This window comes from Panulirus ornatus, chromosome 5, assembly GCF_036320965.1.
Source record: "Panulirus ornatus isolate Po-2019 chromosome 5, ASM3632096v1, whole genome shotgun sequence".
NCBI classification, from domain to species: Eukaryota; Metazoa; Arthropoda; class Malacostraca; order Decapoda; family Palinuridae; genus Panulirus; species Panulirus ornatus.
The window spans coordinates 29,493,987-29,519,615 of NC_092228.1; the positions used below are offsets into that span (position 1 = coordinate 29,493,987).

Genomic DNA, 25,629 nt, shown 5'->3' on the forward strand with positions numbered 1-25,629 from the left:
GTCACGCGGGGAGTGCTCATCCTCTTCGAAGGCTCAGATTGGGGTGCTTAAATGTGTGTGGATGTAACCAAGATATGAAAAAAGGAGAGATAGGTAGTATGTTTGAGGAAAGGAACCTGGATGTTTTGGCTCTGAGTGAAACGAAGCTCAAGGGTGAAGGGGAAGAGTGGTTTGGGAATGTCTTGGGAGTAAAGTCAGGGGTTAGTGAGAGGACAAGAGCAAGGGAAGGAGTAGCAGTACTCCTGAAACAGGAATTGTGGGAGTATGTGATAGAATGTAAGAAAGTAAATTCTCGATTAATATGGGTAAAACTGAAAGTTGATGGAGAGAGATGGGTGATTATTGGTGCATATGCACCTTGGCATGAGAAGAAAGATCATGAGAGGCAAGTGTTTTGGGAGCAGCTGAATGAGTGTGTTAGTGGTTTTGATGCATGAGACCGGGTTATAGTGATGGGTGATTTGAATGCAAAGGTGAGTAATGTGGCAGTTGAGGGAATAATTGGTATACATGGGGTGTTCAGTGTTGTAAATGGAAATGGTGAAGAGCTTGTAGATTTATGTGCTGAAAAAGGACTGATGATTGGGAATACCTGGTTTAAAAAGTGAGATATACATAAGTATACTTATGTAAGTAGGAGAGATGGCCAGAGAGCGTTATTGGATTACGTGTTAATTGACAGGCACGCGAAAGAGAGACTTTTGGATGTTAATGTGCTGAGAGGTGCAACGGGAGGGATGTCTGATCATTATCTTGTGGAGGCTAAGGTGAAGATTTGTATGGGTTTTCAGAAAAAAAGAGTGAATGTTGGGGTGAAGAGGGTGGTGAGAGTAAGTGAGCTTGGGAAGGAGACTTGTGTGAGGAAGTACCAGGAGAGACTGAGTACAGAATGGAAAAAGGTGAGAACAATGGAAGTAAGGGGAGTGGGGGAGGAATGGGATGTATTTAGGGAATCAGTGATGGATTGCGCAAAAGATGCTTGTGGCATGAGAAGAGTGGGAGGTGGGTTGATTAGAAAGGTTAGTGAGTGGTGGGATGAAGAAGTAAGAGTATTAGTGAAAGAGAAGAGAGAGGCATTTGGACGATTTTTGCAGGGAAAAAATGCAATTGAGTGGGAGACGTATAAAAGAAAGAGACAGGAGGTCAAGAGAAAGGTGCAAGAGGTGAAAAAAAGGGCAAATGAGAGTTGGGGTGAGAGAGTATCATTAAATTTTAGGGAGAATAAAAAGATGTTCTGGAAGGAGGTAAATAAGGTGCGTAAGACAAGGGAGCAAATGGGAACTTCAGTGAAGGGCGCAAATGGGGAGGTGATAACAAGTAGTGGTGATGTGAGAAGGAGATGGAGTGAGTATTTTGAAGGTTTGTTGAATGTGTTTGATGATAGAGTGGCAGATATAGGGTGTTTTGGTCGAGGTGGTGTGCAAAGTGAGAGGGTTAGGGAAAATGATTTGGTAAACAGAGAAGAGGTAGTAAAAGCTTTGCGGAAGATGAAAGCCGGCAAGGCAGCAGGTTTGGATGGTATTGCAGTGGAATTTATTAAAAAAGGGGGTGACTGTATTGTTGACTGGTTGGTAAGGTTATTTAATGTATGTATGACTCACGGTGAGGTGCCTGAGGATTGGCGGAATGCGTGCATAGTGCCATTGTACAAAGGCAAAGGGGAAAAGAGTGAGTGCTCAAATTACAGAGGTATAAGTTTGTTGAGTATTCCTGGTAAATTATATGGGAGGGTATTGATTGAGAGGGTGAAGGCATGTACAGAGCATCTGATTGGGGAAGAGCAGTGTGGTTTCAGAAGTGGTAGAGGATGTGTGGATCAGGTGTTTGCTTTGAAGAATGTATGTGAGAAATACTTAGAAAAGCAAATGGATTTGTATGTAGCATTTATGGATCTGGAGAAGGCATATGATAGAGTTGATAGAGATGCTCTGTGGAAGGTATTAAGAATATATGGTGTGGGAGGCAAGTTGTTAGAAGCAGTGAAAAGTTTTTATCGAGGATGTAAGGCATGTGTACGTGTACTAAGAGAGGAAAGTGATTGGTTCTCAGTGAATGTAGGTTTGCGGCAGGGGTGTGTGATGTCTCCATGGTTGTTTAATTTGTTTATGGATGGGGTTGTTAGGGAGGTGAATGCAAGAGTTTTGGAAAGAGGGGCAAGTATGAAGTCTGTTGGGGATGAGAGAGCTTGGGAAGTGAGTCAGTTGTTGTTCGCTGATGATACAGCGCTGGTGGCTGATTCATGTGAGAAACTGCAGAAGCTGGTGACTGAGTTTGGTAAAGTGTGTGAAAGAAGAAAGTTAAGAGTAAATGTGAATAAGAGCAAGGTTATTAGGTACAGTAGGGTTGAGAGTCAAGTCAATTGGGAGGTGAGTTTGAATGGAGAAAAACTGGAGGAAGTGAAGTGTTTTAGATATCTGGGAGTGGATCTGGCAGCGGATGGAACCATGGAAGCGGAAGTGGATCATAGTGTGGGGGAGGGGGCGAAAATTCTGGGAGCCTTGAAGAATGTGTGGAAGTCGAGAACATTATCTCAGAAAGCAAAAATGGGTATGTTTGAAGGAATAGTGGTTCCAACAATGTTGTATGGTTGCGAGGCGTGGGCTATGGATAGAGTTGTGTGCAGGAGGATGGATGTGCTGGAAATGAGATGTTTGAGGACAATGTGTGGTGTGAGGTGGTTTGATCGAGTAAGTAACGTAAGGGTAAGAGAGATGTGTGGAAATAAAAAGAGCGTGGTTGAGAGAGCAGAAGAGGGTGTTTTGAAATGGTTTGGGCACATGGAGAGAATGAGTGAGGAAAGATTGACCAAGAGGATATATGTGTCGGAGGTGAAGGGAACGAGGAGAAGAGGGAGACCAAATTGGAGGTAGAAAGTTGGAGTGAAAAAGATTTTGTGTGATCGGGGCCTGAACATGCAGGAGGGTGAAAGGAGGGCAAGGAATAGAGTGAATTGGAGCGATGTGGTATACCGGGGTTGACGTGCTGTCAGTGGATTGAATCAGGGCATGTGAAGCGTCTGGGGTAAACCATGGAAAGCTGTGTAGGTATGTATATTTGCGTGTGTGGACGTATGTATATACATGTGTATGGGGGTGGGTTGGGCCATTTCTTTCGTTTGTTTCCTTGCGCTACCTCGCAAACGCGGGAGACAGCGACAAAGCAAAAAAAAAAAAAAAAAAAAAAATCTTCATGCTTGCTTCCCTTCATCCATTCCCAGCACTACCCCACCCCACAGAAAACATCATCGCTGCCCCCTGCCTCAGCAAGGTGGCACCAGGAAAACAGACAAAAAAGGCAACATTCGTTCACACTCGGTCTCCAGCTGTCATGTGAAATGCACTGAAACCACAGCTCCCTATCCACATCCAGGCCCCACAGACCTTTCCATGGTTTATCCAAGACATTTCACATGCCCTGGTTCAGTCCAGTGATAGCACATCGACCCCAGTATACCACACTGTTCCACGTCACTATTCCTCTGACACATATATCCTCCTTGTCAACTTTTCCGCACTCATTCTCCCCATATATCCAAAAATTTCAACATACAGTTCTTCTGTCCTCTCAACTCCGCTCTTTTTATAACCACACATCTCTCTTTCCCTTTCATTACTTATTCGATTGAACCACCTCACATAACATACTGTCCTCAAACATTTCACTTCCAACACACCCATCCTTCTCTGCACAACCATATCTATAGCCAATGCCTTGCAACCATATAATATTGTTGGATCTACCATTCTTTCAAACATACCCATTTTTGCTATCCAAGATAACGTTCTCTCTTTCCATACATTCTTCATTGCTCCCAGAGCCTTTGCCCCCTCCCTCATCCTAAGACTCACTTATGCTTCCATGGTTTCATTCACTGCCAAGTCCACTCCTAGATATCTAAAACACTTCACTTCCTCTAATTTTTCTCCATTCAAACTAACATCACAACTCACTTGTCCCTCAACTCTGCTAAACCTAATAACATTGCTTTTATTCACATTTACTCTCAACTTTCTCCTTTCCCACACTCTTCCAAACTCAGTCACCAACTTTTGCAGTTTCCCACTCAAATCAGCCAACAGTGCTGTATCACTGGCAAATAGCAACTGACTCACTTCCTGGGTCCTCTCATCCCCAACAGACTGTATCCTTGCCCTTCCCTCCAAGACTCTTGCATTTACCTCCCTCACCTCTCCATCCATAAACAAATTAAACAACCATGGTTACATCACATACCCCTGCTGCAGACCAACCTTCACTGGGAACCATTCACTCTCCTCTCTTCCTACTCAAATCATGCCTTACACCTTAAACTTCTCACTGCTTCTAGATATTCTTAAGACCTTCCACAAAGCATCTCTATCAACTCTGTCCTATGTCTTCTCCAGATCCATAAATGCCACATACAAATCCATCTGTTTTCCTAAGTATTTTTTACATGCATTCTTCAAAGCAAACCCCTGATCCACACATCCTATATCACTTCTGAAACCACACTGCTCCTCCCCAATTTGACCCTCTGTGCATGCCTTCACCCTCTCAATCAATAAACTCCCATACAATTTACCAGGTATACTCAACAAACTTATGCCCCTGTAGTTTGAACACTCACCTTTATACCCTCTGCCTTTATACATTGACACTATACATGCATTCTGGCAATCCTCAGCACTTCATCATAATCCATACATACAATGGATATCCTTATTAACCAATCTGAAACACAGTAACCCCTTTCCTTAATAAATTCAACTGCTATAATATCCACTCCCATCACCTTACCACATTTCATCTTCTGCATGGCTTTCACCAACTCCTCTCTCTTCACCAAACCACTCTCCATGACTCTCTCACTTCGCATACCACCCCAACCAAAACACCCTACATCTGCCACTCCATCATTAAACACATTTAACAATCCTTTACAATACTCATCCATCTCCTCCCCACTCAATCATTACCTGTTATCACTTCCCCTTTTTGTCCCTTTTCACTGCTCCCATTTTTTCTCTTGTCGTTGCACATCATTTATCTCCTTCGAAAACATCCTTTAATCCTTCCTAAAGTTTAATTATACTCTCTCTCACTCCAACTTTCATTTGCCCTCTTTTTTAACCCATGCACCTTTGTCTTGATCTCCTGCCACTTTCTCTTATACATCTCCCAATCATCTGCACTCCTTCCTTGTATGTACTACCCAAATGCCTCTCTTTTCTCTTTCACCAGCAACTTTAATTCTTCATCCCACTACTCACTGCCCTTTCTTATCTGCCCGCCTCCCATCTTTCATATGTCACATGCATCTCTTGTACATTCCATCAAGCTTCCCAAAATATCTGCTATTCCTTACCCACTCCCCTCACTTCATTTGCTCTCACCTTTAGCCATTCTACACTCAATCTCTCTTGATGTTTCTTCACACAACTCTCCTTTCCAAGCTTGCTCACTCACACCACTCTCTTCTTCCCAACACTGTCTACTCTTTTTCAAAAATCTGTTCAAACCTTCATCCTCCTCTCCACAAGACAGTGATCAGACATCAGACCAGCTGCTCCTCTCAACACATTTACATCCAAAAGTCTCTCTTTTACAGGCCTATCAATTCATATGTAATCTAAAAATGCCTGTTGACCATCTCTCCTACTCAATTATGTATACTTGTGTATATCTATCTTTTTAAACCAGGTATTCCCAATAACCAGTCATTTTTCAGCATACAACTCCACATGCTCTTCCCCATTTCCATTTATAATACTGGATACTCTCTGCACACCAATTATACCCTCAACTGCAACATTACTTACCTTCATATTCAAATAAACATCACTAATACTTGGTTTCATGCATCAAAACTGCTGACACAATCACTCAGTTGCTTCCAAAGCACTTGCCTAAAGTTTAATGATACACTCTCACCCCAACTCTCATTTGCCCTCTTTTCAACCCTTCCTTTTGACCTCCTGCCACTTTCTTTTATACGCCTCCCGGTCATTTGCACTCCTTCCTTGTAAGTATCATCTAAATACCTCTCTTTTCTCTTTCACTAATAACTTTACTTCTTCACCTGCCCACCTCCCACCTTTCTCAAGCACATGCCATCACTGCTTCCCTAAATACATCCCATTCCTCACCCACTCCCCACTTCATTTGCTCTCAGCTTTAGCCATTCTATACTCAGTACCTCCTGGTTCTTCCTCACACAAGTCTCCTTTCCAAGCTCACTTACTCTTATCACTCTCTTCCCACCAACATTCTCTCTTCTTTTTTGAAAACCTCTACAAATCTTCACCTTCCCCTCCACAAGACAGTAATCAGACATTCCATCAGCAGCCCCTCTCAGCAAATTAACATCCAAAAGTCTCTCTTTTACACACCTATCAATCTGCACACAGTTTAATAATACACTCTGACTATCTCTCCTACTCACATACATATACTTATGTATATCTCTCTTTTTAAATCAGGTATTCCCAATCACCAGCCCTTTTTCAGCACACAAATCCAAAAGCTCTTCACCATTTCCATTCACAACAATGAAAACCCCATGTACACCAATTATACCCTCAACTGCCACAATACTTACCTTTGCATTTAATCACCCATCACTAATAACCGGTCTCACACACCAAACCGCTAACACACTCACTAAACTGCTCCCAAAATACTTGCCTCTCATGATCTTTCTTCTCATGACAAGGTGTACAACCACCAATAATCAACCATCTCTCTCTACCCATTTTCAGTTTTACCCATATCAATCAAGAATCTACTTCTAAACGCTCTTATCACACACTCCTACAACTCCTGCTTCAGGAGCAGTGCTCCTCCTTCCTTTGCTCTTGTCCTCTCACCAACCCCTGACTTCACTCCCAAGACTTTTCCAAACAATTCTTCCCCTTTACCCTTGTGCTTCATTTCACTCAGAGCCAGAATATCCAGGTTTCTTTCCTCAAACATACTTCCTGTCCCTCCTTTCTTCTCATCTTGAGTACATCTACACACATTCAGACACCCCAATCTGAGCCTTCGAGGAGGATGAGCACTACCCACTTGACTCCTTCTTCTGTTTCCTCTTCTAGAAATTGAAATACAAGAAAGGGAGGATTTCCAGTCCCCCACTCCTGGTCCCTTTAGTTGCCTTCTATGACACAAGGGGAATACGAGAGAAGTACTCTTTCTTCCCTGTCCCCATATCTCTAATTTCTCTATTACAGACATATATTCTATACTCTTTGTACTTCTTTCATTGCTATTTTCTAAACTTCTTTTTTCCTCCACCAACTTTCTTAAATCTTCATTTTACCATGCTGTGCTTCTCTTTCCACCTTCTAAAGTTTTCCTATTCCAACTTTCTTAAATTTTTATTCTACCATGCTGTGCTTCTCTTTCCACAACACAGCACAGCACACCTTCATAGCATCTTTCAAATAAAGCATTCACAAATCAAAGAATAACAAGAAAAATATGTAAAATGATGACATCTGAAAGGCACATGTTTGAAAGCATGTTAAGAGAATGTAGTCACACAGACCACACTGCAGAAGAAAGAATTGTGAAGATAATCTAAAAAAGTAGATTGGTTGTACGATGAAAAGAAGGCCAAAGAATAAAAGATAATTGGGTATACAGGTTTCACCAATTCAATCCGCACTTTGCAACATAAGTATCAGGCATGCATAAATATGTATAATGACTCTCCCCATTCTCATACGGTAAACAAACTGACATACATTAGTCATCTGTTGGCTTATAAAAACTTAATCCATCTACCATTACATGGAAACAGACTTAAAAATAACAGATAAAATACTAAGCAATACCCTGAAATAAAATAACAGATAAAATACTAAGCAATACCCTGAAATAAAATCAATGGGCTGCACCAAGGCTTTGAAGTTGTTTAAGCATAAAAGTTTGTGGAGCATAGTTGTGAACAAAGGACTCAGGTTTCAGTGCATTATGTATGACAATTAGATGCCGTATGTGAGTAAATGAGTGCTGTTTCTTTGTCAGCTTCTGATACTTATTTGGTAATGTGGGAAATGGCAAACAAACATAACATCCACTTAAGTTTCAAACAAATGGGACACCATTGCCAATGTGGGTAAGTAAAACAGGCTATTTCATTTCATGAATAATCAAGACAAAAAGGACAAGAAAACATTACCTTTATGTATGTACAAAGTGCATCTCCTTTGAAGTTCCCCTCCTCATCTCGATACATTTTTATTTTGGGTTTATTTGTTGAAACATCCCTGAGAATCAGGCCACATTTCTGCATCAGTTCCAAAAACTCATTCTCTGTCAGAGAGTCTGGAAGGTTGCTCACATAAACTTTTGTGTTCTGAGCCTCATCCATTTCAAACCATGCTGTCAGAGATAGGTATCTTTAAATATATTACAGAGAATGGAGATTTTGATAAATCAACTTAGTGTCCAATGTAAGAAAAAAAGTAAGAAGCACTTACAAAAGAATGGGAATTCCTGTTGCATTTCAAAATACTGCATAAGCATTAACAATGTGAATGAATGATGTAAGAGAATGTAGGTATCTGATCTGCCCTATGAAACTGAGAATGTAGTTAATGATATCAGACATGTACACCCAATAAAAAATAATTTGGCACCCTTACTGCGTGACACAATACGACACACCGCGCAAGAATTTTTCAAAAAACTCCTGAGGTACGGAGCATGGTTGGTGTCCCTGGCCTGCTGAGTTGCTAGATACTCTGTAGCATGTGACTGGCATACCATTTCACAGTGGCTCTAAATGCAGATTGTGCTTCAAAAACCACATTATGCCTCATGATACAAAATAACCACTACAGCAGCATTCACAGCAGTGCCATAGTAATATCTATTCTTCCTACTGACAGACTTGTGGTCACAGAGCATTAGTTATATTAAAGGGTTGACTGGTCATACACCAGGCTGGTTAATTGCTTGATAGGAAAGATAAACATGTTCCATAAGAAGCTATTTTACTTTTCATTCTATCAATAGTCAGTGTAGGAACCCCATGCTGCTAGGACACAGTTTAACCTATCTGGCATGGATGCTCACACACAGTCTGGAGTAGTGTGTGTGCTTGAACACAATAACCCGCCTTGTAATTTCACCATTGCTGAAGCCCACACCATGTAGTGCAGTGATTGCTGCAGGTGTCTTCTCCGAACTTTCCATCTCATATAAAATAGTGATTAGCCAAAATAAACATTGTGATTCCAACTGTGCACTCTAAAGCTCAATTCAGCGCAGGTTAAACCAGTTCTGTTTCAACATACTTGATACTTAACAATCCTCCTGTGGTAAATGTCTATGCTAACAATAACACTGTTTGTCTCACATGAATCGCACTACCAGTCATCCCTTCGTAGACTTACTAATCCTATCATGTTTGTTATACTAAAGAAATATCATACCTCATTTCATGACTCACTTCCTGCTTCATAATCATACCAGTACTGTGCTTAATGTTATATCACTGTTACGATACACAAACAGTCTGTGTTCTTTGTGCATGTGGTCTTATATTACTGGATGGTTACATACTTTCCATACACTTTGTAATGATGTGGGTTTATGTCGTTATGTCTCATAACGTGAGAAATCCTTAAACTGCATCCCAGTGCATTAGTTGCCATGCAATCATTAATTCAGAATGTGGATTTGATTATTATATTACAGAAGGTTTGTTTTCTAAATTGTTTCTTACATTTTTCATATGTATATATATGTATGTGTGTGTGTGTGTGTGTATGTGCGTATGTGTGTGTGTGTGTGTGTGTGTGTGTGTATATATGTATATATATATGTATATTATCCCTGGGGATAGGGGTGAAAGAATACTTCCCACGTATTCCTCGCGTGTCGTAGAAAGCGACTAGAGGGGACGGGAGCGGGGGGCCGGAAATCCTCCCCTCCTTGTATTAACTTTCTAAAATGGGAAACAGAAGAAGGAGTCACGCGGGGAGTGATCATCCTCCTCGAAGGCTCAGAGTGGGGTGCCTAAATGTGTGTGGATGTAACCAAGATGTGAAAGAAGGAGAGATAGGTAGTATGTTTGAGGAAAGGAACCTGGATGTTTTGGCTCTGAGTGAAACGAAGCTCAAGGGTAAAGGGGAAGAGTGGTTTGGAAATGTCTGGGGAGTGAAGTCAGGGGTTAGTGAGAGGACAAGAGCAAGGGAAGGAGTAGCAATACTCCTGAAACAGGAGTTGTGGGAGTATGTGATAGAATGTAAGAAAGTAAATTCTCGATTGATATGGGTAAAATTGAAAGTTGATGGAGAGAGGTGGGTGATTATTGGTGCATATGCACCTGGGCATGAGAAGAAAGATCATGAGAGGCAAGTGTTTTGGGAGCAGCTGAATGAGTGTGTTAGCGGTTTTGATGCACGAGACCGGGTTATAGTGATGGGTGATTTGAATGCAAAGGTGAGTAATGTGGCAGTTGAGGGAATAATTGGTATGCATGGGGTGTTCAGTGTTGTAAATGGAAATGGTGAAGAGCTTGTAGATTTATGTGCTGAAAAAGGACTGATGATTGGGAATACCTGGTTTAAAAAGCGAGATATACATAAGTATACTTATGTAAGTAGGAGAGATGGCCAGAGAGCGTTATTGGATTACGTGTTAATTGACAGGCGTGCGAAAGAGAGACTTTTGGATGTTAATGTGCTGAGAGGTGCAACTGGAGGGATGTCTGATCATTATCTTGTGGAGGCTAAGGTGAAGATTAGTATGGGTTTTCAGAAAAGAGGAGTGAATGTTGGGGTGAAGAAGGTGGTGAGAGTAAGTGAGCTTGGGAAGGAGACCTGTGTGGGGAAGTACCAGGAGAGACTGTGTACAGAATGGAAAAAGGTGAGAACAATGGAGGTAAGGGGAGTGGGGGAGGAATGGGATGTATTTAGGGAATCAGTGATGGATTGCGCAAAAGATGCTTGTGGCATGAGAAGAGTGGGAGGTGGGCTGTTTAGAAAGGGTAGTGAGTGGTGGGATGAAGAAGTAAGAGTATTAGTGAAAGAGAAGAGAGAGGCATTTGGACGATTTTTGCAGGGAAAAAATGCATTTGAGTGGGAGAAGTATAAAAGAAAGAGACAGGAGGTCAAGAGAAAGGTGCAAGAGGTGAAAAAAAGGGCAAATGAGAGTTGGGGTGAGAGACTATCAGTAAATTTTAGGGAGAATAAAAAGATGTTCTGGAAGGAGGTAAATAGGGTGCGTAAGACAAGGGAGCAAATGGGAACTTCAGTGAAGGGCGTAAATGGGGAGGTGATAACAAGTAGCGGTGATGTGAGAAGGAGATGGAATGAGTATTTTGAAGGTTTGTTGAATGTGTCTGATGACAGAGTGGCAGATATAGGGTGTTTTGGTCGAGGTGGTGTGCAAAGTGAGAGGGTTAGGGAAAATGATTTGGTAAACAGAGAAGAGGTAGTAAAAGCTTTGCGGAAGATGAAAGCCGGCAAGGCAGCAGGTTTGGATGGCATTGCAGTGGAATTTATTAAGAAAGGGGGTGACTGTATTGTTGACTGGTTGGTAAGGTTATTTAATGTATGTATGACTCATGGTGAGGTGCCTGAGGATTGGCGGAATGCGTGCATAGTGCCATTGTACAAAGGCAAAGGGGATAAGAGTGAGTGCTCAAATTACAGAGGTATAAGTTTGTTGAGTATTCCTGGTAAATTATATGGGAGGGTATTGATTGAGAGGGTGAAGGCATGTACAGAGCATCAGATTGGGGAAGAGCAGTGCGGTTTCAGAAGTGGTAGAGGATGTGTGGATCAGGTGTTTGCTTTGAAGAATGTATGTGAGAAATACTTAGAAAAGCAAATGGATTTGTATGTAGCATTTATGGATCTGGAGAAGGCATATGATAGAGTTGATAGAGATGCTCTGTGGAAGGTATTAAGAATATATGGTGTGGGAGGCAAGTTGTTAGAAGCAGTGAAAAGTTTTTATCGAGGATGTAAGGCATGTGTACGTGTAGGAAGAGAGGAAAGTGATTGGTTCTCAGTGAATGTAGGTTTGCGGCAGGGGTGTGTGATGTCTCCATGGTTGTTTAATTTGTTTATGGAGGTAAGGGAGGTAAATGCAAGAGTCCTGGAAAGAGGGGCAAGTATGAAGTCTGTTGGGGATGAGAGAGCTTGGGAAGTGAGTCAGTTGTTGTTCGCTGATGATACAGCGCTGGTGGCTGATTCATGTGAGAAACTGCAGAAGCTGGTGACTGAGTTTGGTAAAGTGTGTGGAAGAAGAAAGTTGAGAGTAAATGTGAATAAGAGCAAGGTTATTAGGTACAGTAGGGGTGAGGGTCAAGTCAATTGGGAGGTGAGTTTGAATGGAGAAAAACTGGAGGAAGTGAAGTGTTTTAGATATCTGGGAGTGGATCTGTCAGCGGATGGAACCATGGAAGCGGAAGTGGATCATAGGGTGGGGGAGGGGGCGAAAATTTTGGGAGCCTTGAAAAATGTGTGGAAGTCGAGAACATTATCTCGGAAAGCAAAAATGGGTATGTTTGAGGGAATAGTGGTTCCAACAATGTTGTATGGTTGCGAGGCGTGGGCTATGGATAGAGATGTGCGCAGGAGGATGGATGTGCTGGAAATGAGATGTTTGAGGACAATGTGTGGTGTGAGGTGGTTTGATCGAGTAAGTAACGTAAGGGTAAGAGAGAGGTGTGGAAATAAAAAGAGCGTGGTTGAGAGAGCAGAAGAGGGTGTTTTGAAATGGTTTGGGCACATGGAGAGAATGAGTGAGGAGAGATTGACCAAGAGGATATATGTGTCGGAGGTGGAGGGAACGAGGAGAAGAGGGAGACCAAATTGGAGGTGGAAAGATGGAGTGAAAAAGATTTTGTGTGATCGGGGCCTGAACATGCAGGAGGGTGAAAGGAGGGCAAGAAATAGAGTGAATTGGAGTCATGTGGTATACAGGGGTTGACGTGCTGTCAGTGGATTGAAGCAAGGCATGTGAAGCGTCTGGGGTAAACCATGGAAAGCTGTGTAGGTATGTATATTTGCGTGTGTGGACGTGTGTATGTACATGTGTATGGGGGGGGGGTTGGGCCATTTCTTTCGTCTGTTTCCTTGCGCTACCTCGCAAACGCGGGAGACAGCGACAAAGTATAAAAAAAAAAAAAAAAAAAAAAAATTACAGAAGGTAATGCTATGACATTTAGAGGCTCTCACATTAACTTTCTTTCAAACTATTCGCCATTTCCCACGTTCGCAAGGTAGCGTTAAGAACAGAGGACAGGGCCTCTGAGGGAATATCCTCACCTGACCCCCTTCTCTGTTCCTTCTTTTGGAAAATTAAAAAAAAAACAAGAGGGGAGGATTTCCAGCTCCCCGCTCCCTCCCCTTTTAGTCGCCTTCTACGACATGCAGGGAATACATGGGAAGTATTCTTTCTCCCCTATCCCCAGGGATATTTCACATTAAGTCTATGTATTTCTGTTAATTAACCATTAAATATGACATGCAGCTACAGAAAACATCACATTACTTTCCCACACACACATACACATACAATCAGCATCAGGGGTAACAACCACGCCACTGATCTTTGCGGGACGTATCAGAGCCATAGGTGCCAAACAACTTTCTAGAGTGTGTACATAAACAAACATAGCTTAAAATATAGTCAACGGATTATCATTATCCCAAATCCTAAACAGTAATACAAGTGCAGTCACAAAATCACAGTGGAAATATGAATCTTACTAAATTTCTGTTAAGTATACCAGGAAAAGTGTATGTAAGAATATTAATTGAGAGACTGATGGAAGTGACTGAATGCAGAACAAGTGAAAAGTAAGGGATGTGTGGATCAGATTTTTGTAGTAAAGATGACCATGGGAAAGTATTCAGCAAAAGGTAAGAGGTTGTATGCAGCTTTTATGGATCTGGAGAAAGCATATGACAGGGTCAAGTGGAATGCTTTGTGGGATGTGTTAAGAATATATGATATAGGGGGAAAACTGTTGGATGGAGTAAGAGTCGTCTACAGAGGAGCACATGCATGTGTAAGAGTGGATGGATAGCTGAGCAAAAGTTCTGGGATACATGTAGGTGTGAGGCAAGGCTGTGTGATAACTCCATGGCTTTTTCATACATATATGGATGGAGTGATTAGAGAGATGAAAGCAAAACTAGGGAAGGGGGGGATGAAGAGATAGAGTGTGGCAGTGAGATATGGTGGCTAGTGGCAAGCCTGTTTGTGGATTATACTAAGATGTTTCAGGGAGTGAAGAGGAGTTGCAGATGGTTGTGTGTTTCATGATATGTGTAAGCATAAGTGATTGGAGGTAAATGCAAGTAAAAGTAAAGAAGTGGTATCTGAAAGGAAACAGAGTGAAAGTATATATTTTGTAAAACCATATATGTATATTTGCGTGTGTGGACGTATGTATATACATGTGTATGGGGGTGGGTTGGGCCATTTCTTTCGTCTGTTTCCTTGCGCTACCTCGCAAACGCGAGAGACAGCGGCAAAAAAAAAAAAAAAAAAAAAAAAAAAAAAAAAACATATACAGTGAAAGAAGAAAGTGTACAAAATTGTGCTGTAGATATGGGGGGGGGGGGGGACTGCTGGAAGAAGTGAGGGAATTCAAAAGTATCTGGAAGCTGTTTCGGGTAAGTGTGGAAAAAAATAATCTTACATGGTTTCTTCTTCGTTTCCTTAACTTTCTTTTTCTTCTTTTCTTCTTCTTCCTTAGCTCGTCTTGCTGCTTCCTCTTCTTCCTCTTCATCATCAAACTTTAATGGATTTTCATTTTTTGTTCCGTCTGGATTAAACCCATATGACAGCTGGTATGTGGCCATGAAATCCTCATCAACCTTGAAGTAAAATTTTTTTTTAGTAATACCAACAGTACTACGTTGTTTACAGGCATAAAGTGATGATTAGTATTATGAGCTCTGTACTGACAATGAATAAACTAAAGCAACATTTCCATCTTATGTATCGTTCATAAAATGAAAAAAGTCACCTAATTCCACTATGTATCAAAAACAAAAAACATTTTTTTTTCATACATGCTCACCATTACCTGTGTGAGCAAGGTAGCATCAAGAACAGATGGCAGAGCCTTACAAGAAAACATTCTCACTTGGGTCCTTGCTCTATCCTTTCTACAAGGAAACATTCTCACTTGGGTCCTTGCTCTATCCTTTCTTTTGGAAAGCAAAACAGGATTTCTAGCCACCCACTCCTGCCCCTCTTAGTCACCTTCTACAACACACAAAGAATATGAGGACAGTATTCTTTCTCCTCATCCCAGGGATAAATGCTATGAATATAACCATCTATTTTACAGTTACTATGTATTCCTATTAAGGCAAGCAAGACATTATGCTTACTAAACAGATTACTGTGGTTTACTTTAAGAAAAACAATAATATCTGCAGAAGTAATACATACTTACATAGAAATATTACGGTCCAAATGCCAAATTTTAGAACGAAATCCATCTTATGATGCCTTGGACCAACTAAAAAAAAGTCCCTTTATATACAAACACACAGGATCTGAATACTGAAAAACTTATTCTTTCTAAGGCAGTGTCCTGTTAGCATGAAAGCTTCCCTTTGATATCCTCTTGGAAAATCAGGGTTAAGACCTTCCATCCCTTTGTGTTTCTGGTGAAGAAACACCAGCCTTCCCAGCGCTTTTCGCTTGTTTCAGGAACATCTTCCCCCAATCAAACACCAACACAAAAATTATGTCCTTGACCTACTCCTAATGTGCTAATAGCTTAGAATTCACAGATTGAAGGCATCAATCTAAAAGTGATTGTGGATGGTAAAAAAAGTGAAGGGAGGGCAGGGCAGAAAAAAGAAAAATGATAATGGGAACTGCCTTAGAAAGAAAAGGGTTTTCAATTTTCAAAATTACATTTCTCTCCTCTGCAGTCCATCCTGTGAGCAAGATAGCATACCCACATCAAGGAGAAGGGTTTTTGGGAACTTTCAGATAAGAAGACAGAATCCACATCAAATACAAATATCTTCATTGATGATTGGGAGAAATTCCCAGAACAACAAAAGGTAGATCCAGAACATCTCAACTCAGACAATTCCTGACCAAGGCAGAGGGTGAGTAGCAGAATCCCCTTTTCTTGATTTCCTCTGAAAGGTTCTGAAGATGACTCAGGCAAAGGCCACTTTCCTTGGATTATGTGCTCTTGCATAAAGCCTAGGTTCAGCCAGTAAAGTAAATATATTAATCATGTAGATAAATTCCTTGCCAAAAGGAGTTTCAATGTTCCAGGGTGCACACATAAATGGTCTCCCTGATAACCTCTGGTGAGGTACAAAAGGACTTTGAGAGACAATAAGACTATTTCCAAATTCAAGTTTCATTATCAATCAAAAATCTGAGGTCTAGATTTATTTCAATCTGTAAGATATTGCTATAACAGAAAGAAGATTTTTGTGCTTGGACACAGGATGTACATTACCAACTCTCCTCCCAGAGCCCAAAGATATAATGAAAAGTGTTTTTCATGGGATGTTAAAGAGCCAAACTACCAAAAAGACAAATAGACTGCAAAAGATCTAAGACTTTTGAAAACTTCCACTTGGGTTGCAGCGGAGGAGCAACGGGTCATATCAGAGAAATTCATCCCAAACAAAACCTATCCAAACCTATAAGATTAAAACCAAAACCTGGAGATGGGTTCTTGAATGGCTCTCCAGCCTTATTCTCACCATAGAAGAGGCTAGAAAACTCAAAACATAAAACTGAAGTCAAGCCCAAGACATTATTTTCTTCAAAGAAGGATTGAAGGGCTTTCCAGACTGACTTGTGCTGTCTTTGTAAGAAAGGATGAATGCTATGTAAAAGGTCATCTGTCAAAGGTTTTCCAAACCTCAAGTGTTTGAAAAAATTCATATGAGTAATTTCCTGAACCCAGGACTCAGAAATCAAAGTCCTGCATAATAGCTGAGGCACTTACGAGCCCTTAATTAAGGGTCAGGTCAAAACATCACACCTACATCATACCCAAAAGTCGTAACATCGTACTGAGAGAACTAGAGGCATTAACAGGGAGGTATAGCATAGTTGAGGGATTCTCTAGCTCCAAAGTTGTTTATCCCACTGTTGGAGCAATCCCAAAATCTAGTTTGAGACAAACTTTTCCCAGATGTTCTAAAGGGAAAGATAACTCTAGTTCCAAAAAATAAAATCAAAGGATAGAGCATCTCCTGCAGCTGTCCAATGTCATACTGAAGTAAACTCATTAGTAGCGATGCACTGTTCTGGTGGCAAAGAGATCCATCTAAGGAGTCACCCCTAAGGAAAGGATCCAACTGAAAGCCTCCTTTCCTACATACATTTCTGATGACATTCTCTCTGATTTTGTTAAGCCATCTGCCTAGACAATGCATACTCCTTTGAAATATGACGCTTGAGGAAAAAGTCCTTTGGGCATAGTCAGGAAGAGAATATGTTGTAATGCCTCTATGAAAGCACAGATTTCAAAAACCTTTGTTTATCTGGCAGCAAATATCTACAGTATTATCTTTTAGAGATAAAATTCCTTACTCTGGACTTAAGACATTCTGAGAGATGACCAACAGAAACCAAGAGTTCCTCTCTACTGACAAAAGGACCTCTTTTCCTGCATACCACTTCATCTAAGTCTCTCAGCTATGATTTCATTCTATTAAGTCTCAACTTTCATTTTCTTTTTTTTTTTCATTTACATCTACAGCTCAACAGTAAGAAATGGCTAATCTATACATTACAATGATGTGATAAACTCCAACCTAACCTCCACACAGACCTTGGATCAGACATACTACCAATCATGTTCTTGGCTAATTGTGCTCATCTATCTCACTTTCTCTGTACCTACATGAGATGTATTTATGAAAATGCTTCTGTATGTGTGCATCTATCTTCACATTCACACAACAGAAGTGTAAATACATGAATAACAAGGAAATAAAAATATCATGAACTGAATAACGACTTACCTTAGGGAACCATGCCCGCCTGTTAGCATCCCATTCGTACATCATACTATCACTTGGATCAAGCTTAGTGTATGTAACTCCATCATAGCTGATGTTGGGATCACTGTTGGCACCAGGGGGTACTAATCCACTATTACTTTCCTCAGAATCTTCATCTTCATCAGTGTCGAACTCCTCCACATCATCAATATGTGGTCTACTCTTCTTAAGTTTGCCCTCAAAGATTTCCCATTCATTTTTTTCTTTGTGTAACTTATACACAGTATTTGAGGTATTGTCTCTATAGAATACAGAATCACCCTCATAGAAATACCACTTTGAATTCTTTTCTCCACCTGACTGTGGAATGGAAGCATCTTTCTCTGTCCATGGTTTCCATTCATTATTTTCATTCAAGAAAAATACATTTCCATGAGGATCTCTACAAAGGTACATATTTTCAGCATAGTAGTAAGTTCTTCCTTCACTATCTGTCGTTACCTGTTGTTCATTCTTATCTTCACCATTATTTCTGCTAGTTACAACCCATTCACCAGCATCTGCATCATATAAATATCTTTGACCTGATATGTTATCTGTATAATAATACTGTCCCCTAATATATTCATAATTCTGATTAGAATCAAAATCTGGCTGAGTACCTCCTTTTGCACAATTCTTTTCATTTTTTTCATTTTCACCATCAGTAATTAGAGAGCTATCTGCTTCTGTAGGGTGCTCATCAACCTGCATACTAACCAATTCAGGCTTTGTGCCTGTCTTTTGCACTTCAACAGGTTTTGAATCACTAGGATCTATCTTCTGTGTATTCTCAGATACATCACAGAAATCTGACTGTTTATTCTTTTCAGGAACCCCCATATCCCCCTCAGATTGTGTGTCTGCTTCAACCTGGTTGTTGCTGAAATTTGTATTTACTGGATCTGCCATCATTTCTACAGTTCCTGAAATTAAAATCATCAGAGTCAATCAAATTCTTAGACATTCAAGATTTCAATAATCATTACAAAATCAGTATCAAAAGAAAAGTAGCAACCCCAACTTAATGAGTGATATACATTTTTTCATTAAACATCAGAGATTTGGGAGTAATCATCCATGAAAAACTTGAATTCATGGAAAATTACTGAACACATAGTGCTTTCAAGCCAAATAATGAGTAGAATGATAACGAGAAGACTTGGAACAAGAGACAAACAATGATGAAAATGTTTAATGTATTACTCACCTGAAATCAAACTGATCTAGTCCTACCATAAGCTGGAATTATTGAGCTCATGTCTTTAATTACTGGTCTGTCCGTCTATCTATCTATAACTCTGATGCTGTTCGCTCCACAAACTCCCATCAAAGGGTGGCCACAGCAAGACTCCATTTATCCCAGTCCCTACATGCCTCCCTTGCATACACCATTCCATGCATTCTTCCACCATTGCTCTCCCTCCAGTATTCCTCCATCCTATATGCCCATGTCACAGGGGTCTTCCTCTAACATCAACTTTAATTATACTATCATACACTCTCTTTGTAAATTCCCAGTCTTGCATTCTTTCCACAAGCCCAAAACCCCTCAAAGTATTATGTTTCACCCATGCTACCACTCAACAACTCATTCCTTTTGCATTCCCTGCCATACCTTATTCTCATACACCTCTTTATTTGTTTCATCATCCTATCCAGTAACACCAGATGCTCTTCTCAAATGGTTCGTTTCCACAATCTGGATTCTTGACCCTAGTGACTCATTCCATGTCCATATCTTAGCTGCATAGGTCAGTGTTGGGAGGACTATGCTGTCCCTTAATCCTCTCTTCACTTCCATACTTACACCTGTACCCTTCATTATCCTATTGAGGGATCCAGTGACTCTCCTACTCTGTACTGCTCTCTCCCTTATGCAAAAATTTATTCATGATAATTTTTCCAGGAGGATGGATGTGCTGGAAATGAGATGTTTGAGGACAATGTGTGGTGTGAGGTGGTTTGATCGAGTGAGTAACGTAAGGGTAAGAGAGATGTGTGGAAATAAAAAGAGCGTGGTTGAGAGAGCAGAAGAGGGTGTTTTGAAGTGGTTTGGGCACATGGAGAGAATGAGTCAGGAAAGATTGACCAAGAGGATATATGTGTCGGAGGTGGAGGGAACGAGGAGAAGAGGGAGACCAAATTGGAGGTGGAAAGATGGAGTGAAAAAGATTTTGTGTGATCGGGGCCTGAACATGCAGGAGGGTGAAAGGAGGGCAAGGAATAGAGTGAATTGGAGCGATGTGGTATACCGGGGTTGACGTGCTGTCAGTGGATTGAATCAAGGCATGTGAAGCGTCTGGGGTAAACCATGGAAAGCTGTGTAGGTATGTATATTTGCGTGTGTGGACGTATGTATATACATGTGTATGGGGGGGGTTGGGCCATTTCTTTCGTCTGTTTCCTTGCGCTACCTCGCAAACGCGGGAGACAGCGACAAAGTATAATAAAAAAAAATAAATAAAATAATAATAATTTTTCCAGCAAGTCAAACCATATTTGAACTAATTCACTATCAGGTAAAGTTCATCAGATTTCATTGCTAAATTTACACCCAAATTGTGCAAAATGAGGATGCTTTAGTTCTTCATCGTATCTTATACTACTCAAACCATTAACAGTATTCTGAAGAGGTCATGCAGCAAGTTCTAAGCAAAAACTTACTGAGTTTCTTTCCTATAAGTTATGCTTGTTTAATCAATATGTTGGTTAAATGCCAACTATACCATTCCTACGTTCTTCTGTACAATACTTCATTTCAAATCTTCTTAATCTCATGCGAATGATGTGGATCCACATACTTTCAGGAACAATATCTGAAACATTGGAGTTTCTATAAAAAGAAAATCATACAGGTTACAACTAATTCAAATAGTCTAAATAGGAATTTGGGTCTTTAATAACATCGCAAAATTTTAAACACGGTTGTATAATATGAATATATCCTTAATTATACCAACCACAGTTCTGGAAAAAAGAAAATGGCTCATTTGCATAGATCTATACCTCTGTGACAATGTTATTCTGACTTCTATATTCCAAATTTACTGCACAAAACAATTACATGGAATATCAAATTCACCCAAACATTCTGATACCTAATTGTTGCTAGTTTAATTAATTTAGTTACCATCAAGTCTGATGACACTACAAAGAGTTTTCCTACCAGTTTATTTGATTTACATGCTGAGGGCTTTTTTAATCACTGTGTATCATTTTTTGGCAGATCACCTGGAGTCCTTGCAAACATTAATTTAACTGTGAACTGTTTGTAAGCGGTGTAAGAGTCTAATCAATTCACTAACCCTGCCACAGTGAGGGCAACATTGACTGACATGTCATTATATCTGCAATGCTCTCATCTTACCAAGCAAATAATAACTAAATTTCTTGGACAATCATCGAAGACATATGTCTTAGATTTAAAAAATATTCTCCTACCAATCCAAAATCTTTTACTTTTAAGTAAAGGGGGCAAAAGTGGAAAAGCTAAATACTCATATAATCCTGAATAATTTTGGCAGTGATTAATTGAAAGTGCTACATGTCACATTTCAATTATTCATCTACTTCTGATGTTATGTCACTCCCTATATCATTACAATTATGAGGAAGCTAATAAAAATTTATCAGATCCCAAATCAATGACAATGCTTTTCAAAGGAAGTATGTTACAGTCCTAGTCGATTCAAAAGAGGTTAATAACATGACTTGATCTTACCCAAAGCTCTATTGCCAGGTACTCACCATTTTCATTTTATGCACAGAGGAAGAATGTGTGGAATGGTGTACATGAGGGAGGCATGTAAGGACAGGGATAAGTGGAGACTCTTTTGCCGTGGCCAAACCTTGATGGGAGTTCCCAGACGGAATGGTTATCAAAGACATATACAGATAGATAATTTTCTATATGGTTAAGAAATAGCTTTTTCTATCTTCTACCAACAAACAGCAAAAAATAATATGAAAACAAAGCTATGTCACTTCTAGACATACCAGAACATTAACAAAGTATGAGGTAATAATTGAAAACCTTCATTAGACTGCACATGAAGAGAAACAAAAAGCAACATAAGTAAAAATCATAACAAAAGTCATACAGTATTCATACCATGTTATGAAATTTTCTATAAGGTTAAAAAAGACTCATATTTCCTACCAACAAACAACACTAAATAATATGAAAGCAGGGCTCTGCCACTTCTACACAAACTAGAACATATCATTGCATGAGACAATATTTGAAAACCTTCATTACATCAAACATGAAGATAAACTGAGACAATATTTGAAAACCTTCATTAGATTGAGCATGAAGATAAACTGAGACAATATTTGAAAACCTTCATTAGATCGAACATGAAGATAAGCAGAAAGTGACATACGCTGCATATTTCCATAACTTAATCATCATCTGTATTGCCAGAGGAACCTTACATTTATCTATCATCAAACAAAAAGACATTGATCCTCAGCATGTTCCCTTAATCTTGATTCATCTTCCACATTAAATCCCACCATTCCATGACAAACTCCCCAGTTAATAAGGTACCATGACTAAATATGTACATTTCTTAAGTGAATTAAACCAGCAAGGAAAGACTGCATCTTCATTTCTTATCTGCTCAGTATGATAGTGTGTGTGTGTGTGTGTGTGTGTGTGTGTGTGTGTGTGTGTGTGGTAAAAGGATAAGACAAAATGAGGGGCCTACTGGTATAAAAGTAACAAGAACTAGAGAAATGAGGGGTCTATTGATATAAAAGTACCTGTAACACCAGTAAATTCAACAAAACATAAAAGTCATCAAACTTTACTGAGGTGCTGAGATTTAATTCATTGTTATTTATCTTATTCTATTATATTTTGTCGGTCTCCCGCATTAACGAGACAGCGCAAGGAAACAGATGAAAGAATGGCCCAACCCACCCACATACATATGTATATACTTACATGTCCACACACGCACATATACATACCTATACATTTCAACGTACACACATATATACATAAACAGACATGTACATATATACACATGTACATAATCCATACTTGCTGCCTTCATTCATTCCCATCGCCACCCCACCACACATGAAATGGCACCCCCTCCCCCCCGCACACGTGCGAAGTAGCGCTCGGAAAAGACAACGAAGGCCACATTCGTTCACACTCAGTCTGTAGCTGTCATGTATAATGCACCGAAACCACAGCTCCCTTTCCACATCCAGGCTCCACAAACTTTCCATGGTTTACCCCAGACGCTTCACATACCCAGGTTGAATCCATTGACAGAATGTCGACCGTGGTATACCACATCATTCCAATTCACTCTATTCCTTGCACACCTTTCATCCTCTTGCATGTTCAGGCCCTGATCGCTCAAAATCTTTTTCACTCCATCCTTCCACCTCCAGTTTCATCTCCTACTTCTTGTTCCTTCCACCTCTAACACATATGACACAGATATCCTCTTTGTCAATCTTTCCTCACTCATTCTCTCCATGTGACCAAACCATTTCAAAACACCCTCTTCTGCTCTCTCAACCACACTCTTTTTATTACCACACATCTCTCTTTCCCTTTCATTACTTACTCGATCATACCACCTCACACCACATATTGTCCTCAAACATCTCATTTCCAACACATCCACCCTCCTCCACACAACCCTATCTATAGCCCATGCCTCGCAACCATATAACATTGTTGGAACCACTATTCCTTCAAACATACTCATTTTTGCTTTCCGAGATAATGTTCTTGCCTTCCACACATTTTTCAATGCTCCCAGAACTTTTGCCCCCTCCCTCACCCTGTGACTCACTTCCTTTTCCATGGTTCCATCCGCTGCCAAATCCACTCCCAGATATCTAAAACACTTCATTTCCTATTGTTATAGTAAAAAAAAAAAAAGAAAAAACAGTGCCGTCTTCCTTCCACCTTGTGGTGAAGACTGTTTGCCAGAGGTGGATGCACTTGCTGGAACAGGTGTGTGCGCAAAAAAGCAAGCACAATACCCAAACCTTCCAGATACTGATTAAACCATAAGTACAAAATAATCACGTTTCTTAAAAAAAATAACTACAGGAGGAAGTTAAATAAGGTTTGCATAGAGTCTGTTTACCTACAGAAGAGCTTTGCTTTTTTCTTATATTTTCCATGAACTTCAAAAAACTTTCACCAACTACCGTCAGATTATCTAACATCATTACATCTTAACATCCCTCTGTATCACTTCTACTATATGCTATGAGTCCATTGCTATGCTTTTCTTTTACTGCCTTATGTTAATTCTATCATGCATCCAAAATAAAGCAGTATCAATATCTTGTCTGGAGCTTAACTGAAATGGTCTTCAGAGGTCTAGCCTTTCAGTTCGAGTTTGGCTAAAGCTGCCGAGCTGGGTTGTTGGTTAACCAAGCTGTTGTTGTTAACGTAGATAGAGCAGTAATCTAGCCATGTGGTACTAACACTTCTGAAAATCTAAATAATTTTTGTTTTGCAGTTGTTCTGAAGGGTTTAGAAAAGAGAATAAGAGAAGTAGAGTGTGATTTGAAAAACTGTTTTCTTCCATTGCATTTCATAAGGTGACATTAATGAAGGATATTAGTGAAAATGTATAGTAAATCACTATGAAATATATTATTCTAATTATCATCATTTACAGTGCAAAGCCCTCACAACAGCTTGAAAATGATAACCTTGATATTAACATTACTTTTTAAAATTATATCAAAATTAAGATATATAACAGATGCTATGACAAGTAAGATTTTCATTACTTATATTGATTTTTGACAAATGTTTCACCTACATTTGTTAGACAAGCCCACATTTTCTCTGATCTTTATATCTCGTTATATGATTTTGTAGAATGAAATGTAATGCTCTGATTCATGCTCAGCCACTTTTACTTTATTGTCTATGATATATCTCAGACATCATTTCTATCCTATAATACCAGATCATATATATGATTTACTGTGACATAGGGTGTTAATGGACTCTGGCTGCTTGTGGATAAGCTGCCAGTTAAAGGTCACTGCAGTGAGGCTGTATCATCATAGCACAACCTCACCTGTATAACTTCTCTCTTCATAGAAACACATGCTTTCCCTGCTACTGATTGTAGCAAAGCTTTGAAACTGCAGGAGCCTCTAAAGATGCCGTGGTTATACAATAATAAAAATAATTTTTTTTTTTTTTTTTTATACTTTGTCGCTGTCTCCCGCGTTTGCGAGGTAGCGCAAGGAAACAGACGAAAGAAATGGCCCAACCCCCCCCATACACATGTATATACATACGTCCACACACGCAAATATACATACCTACACAGCTTTCCATGGTTTACCCCAGACGCTTCACATGCCTTGATTCAATCCACTGACAGCATGTCAACCCCGGTATACCACATCGCTCCAATTCACTCTATTCCTTGCCCTCCTTTCACCCTCCTGCATGTTCAGGCCCCGATCACACAAAATCTTTTTCACTCCATCTTTCCACATCCAATTTGGTCTCCCTCTTCTCCTTGCTCCCTCCACCTCCGACACATATATCCTCTTGGTCAATCTTTCCTCACTCATCCTCTCCATGTGCCCAAACCACTTCAAAACACCCTCTTCTGCTCTCTCA

The 25,629-nt window shown here is 40.0% G+C and overlaps 1 protein-coding gene across 6 annotated transcripts in view; it reads right to left on the reverse strand.

Moving 5' to 3' along the window:
* The window catches only part of LOC139748649 (17S U2 SnRNP complex component HTATSF1-like), a 134,864-nt gene that overhangs the window by 103,235 nt on the left and 6,000 nt on the right, over positions 1-25,629 (reverse strand). For 3 of the 6 annotated variants that reach the window (XM_071661905.1, XM_071661903.1, XM_071661904.1), the window contains exons 2-5: positions 20,661-20,812; positions 17,976-18,919; positions 14,654-14,831; positions 8,165-8,367 (exon numbers count right to left, since the gene is read on the reverse strand). In XM_071661905.1, the coding sequence (XP_071518006.1) occupies positions 8,165-8,367; positions 14,654-14,831; positions 17,976-18,908 (1,314 nt within the window). In that variant the 5' untranslated portion in view covers positions 18,909-18,919; positions 20,661-20,812. The remainder of the gene's footprint in view (positions 1-8,164; positions 8,368-14,653; positions 14,832-17,975; positions 18,920-20,660; positions 20,813-25,629) is intronic. The other 3 variants (XM_071661902.1, XM_071661906.1, XM_071661900.1) reach the window with 1 other exon arrangement.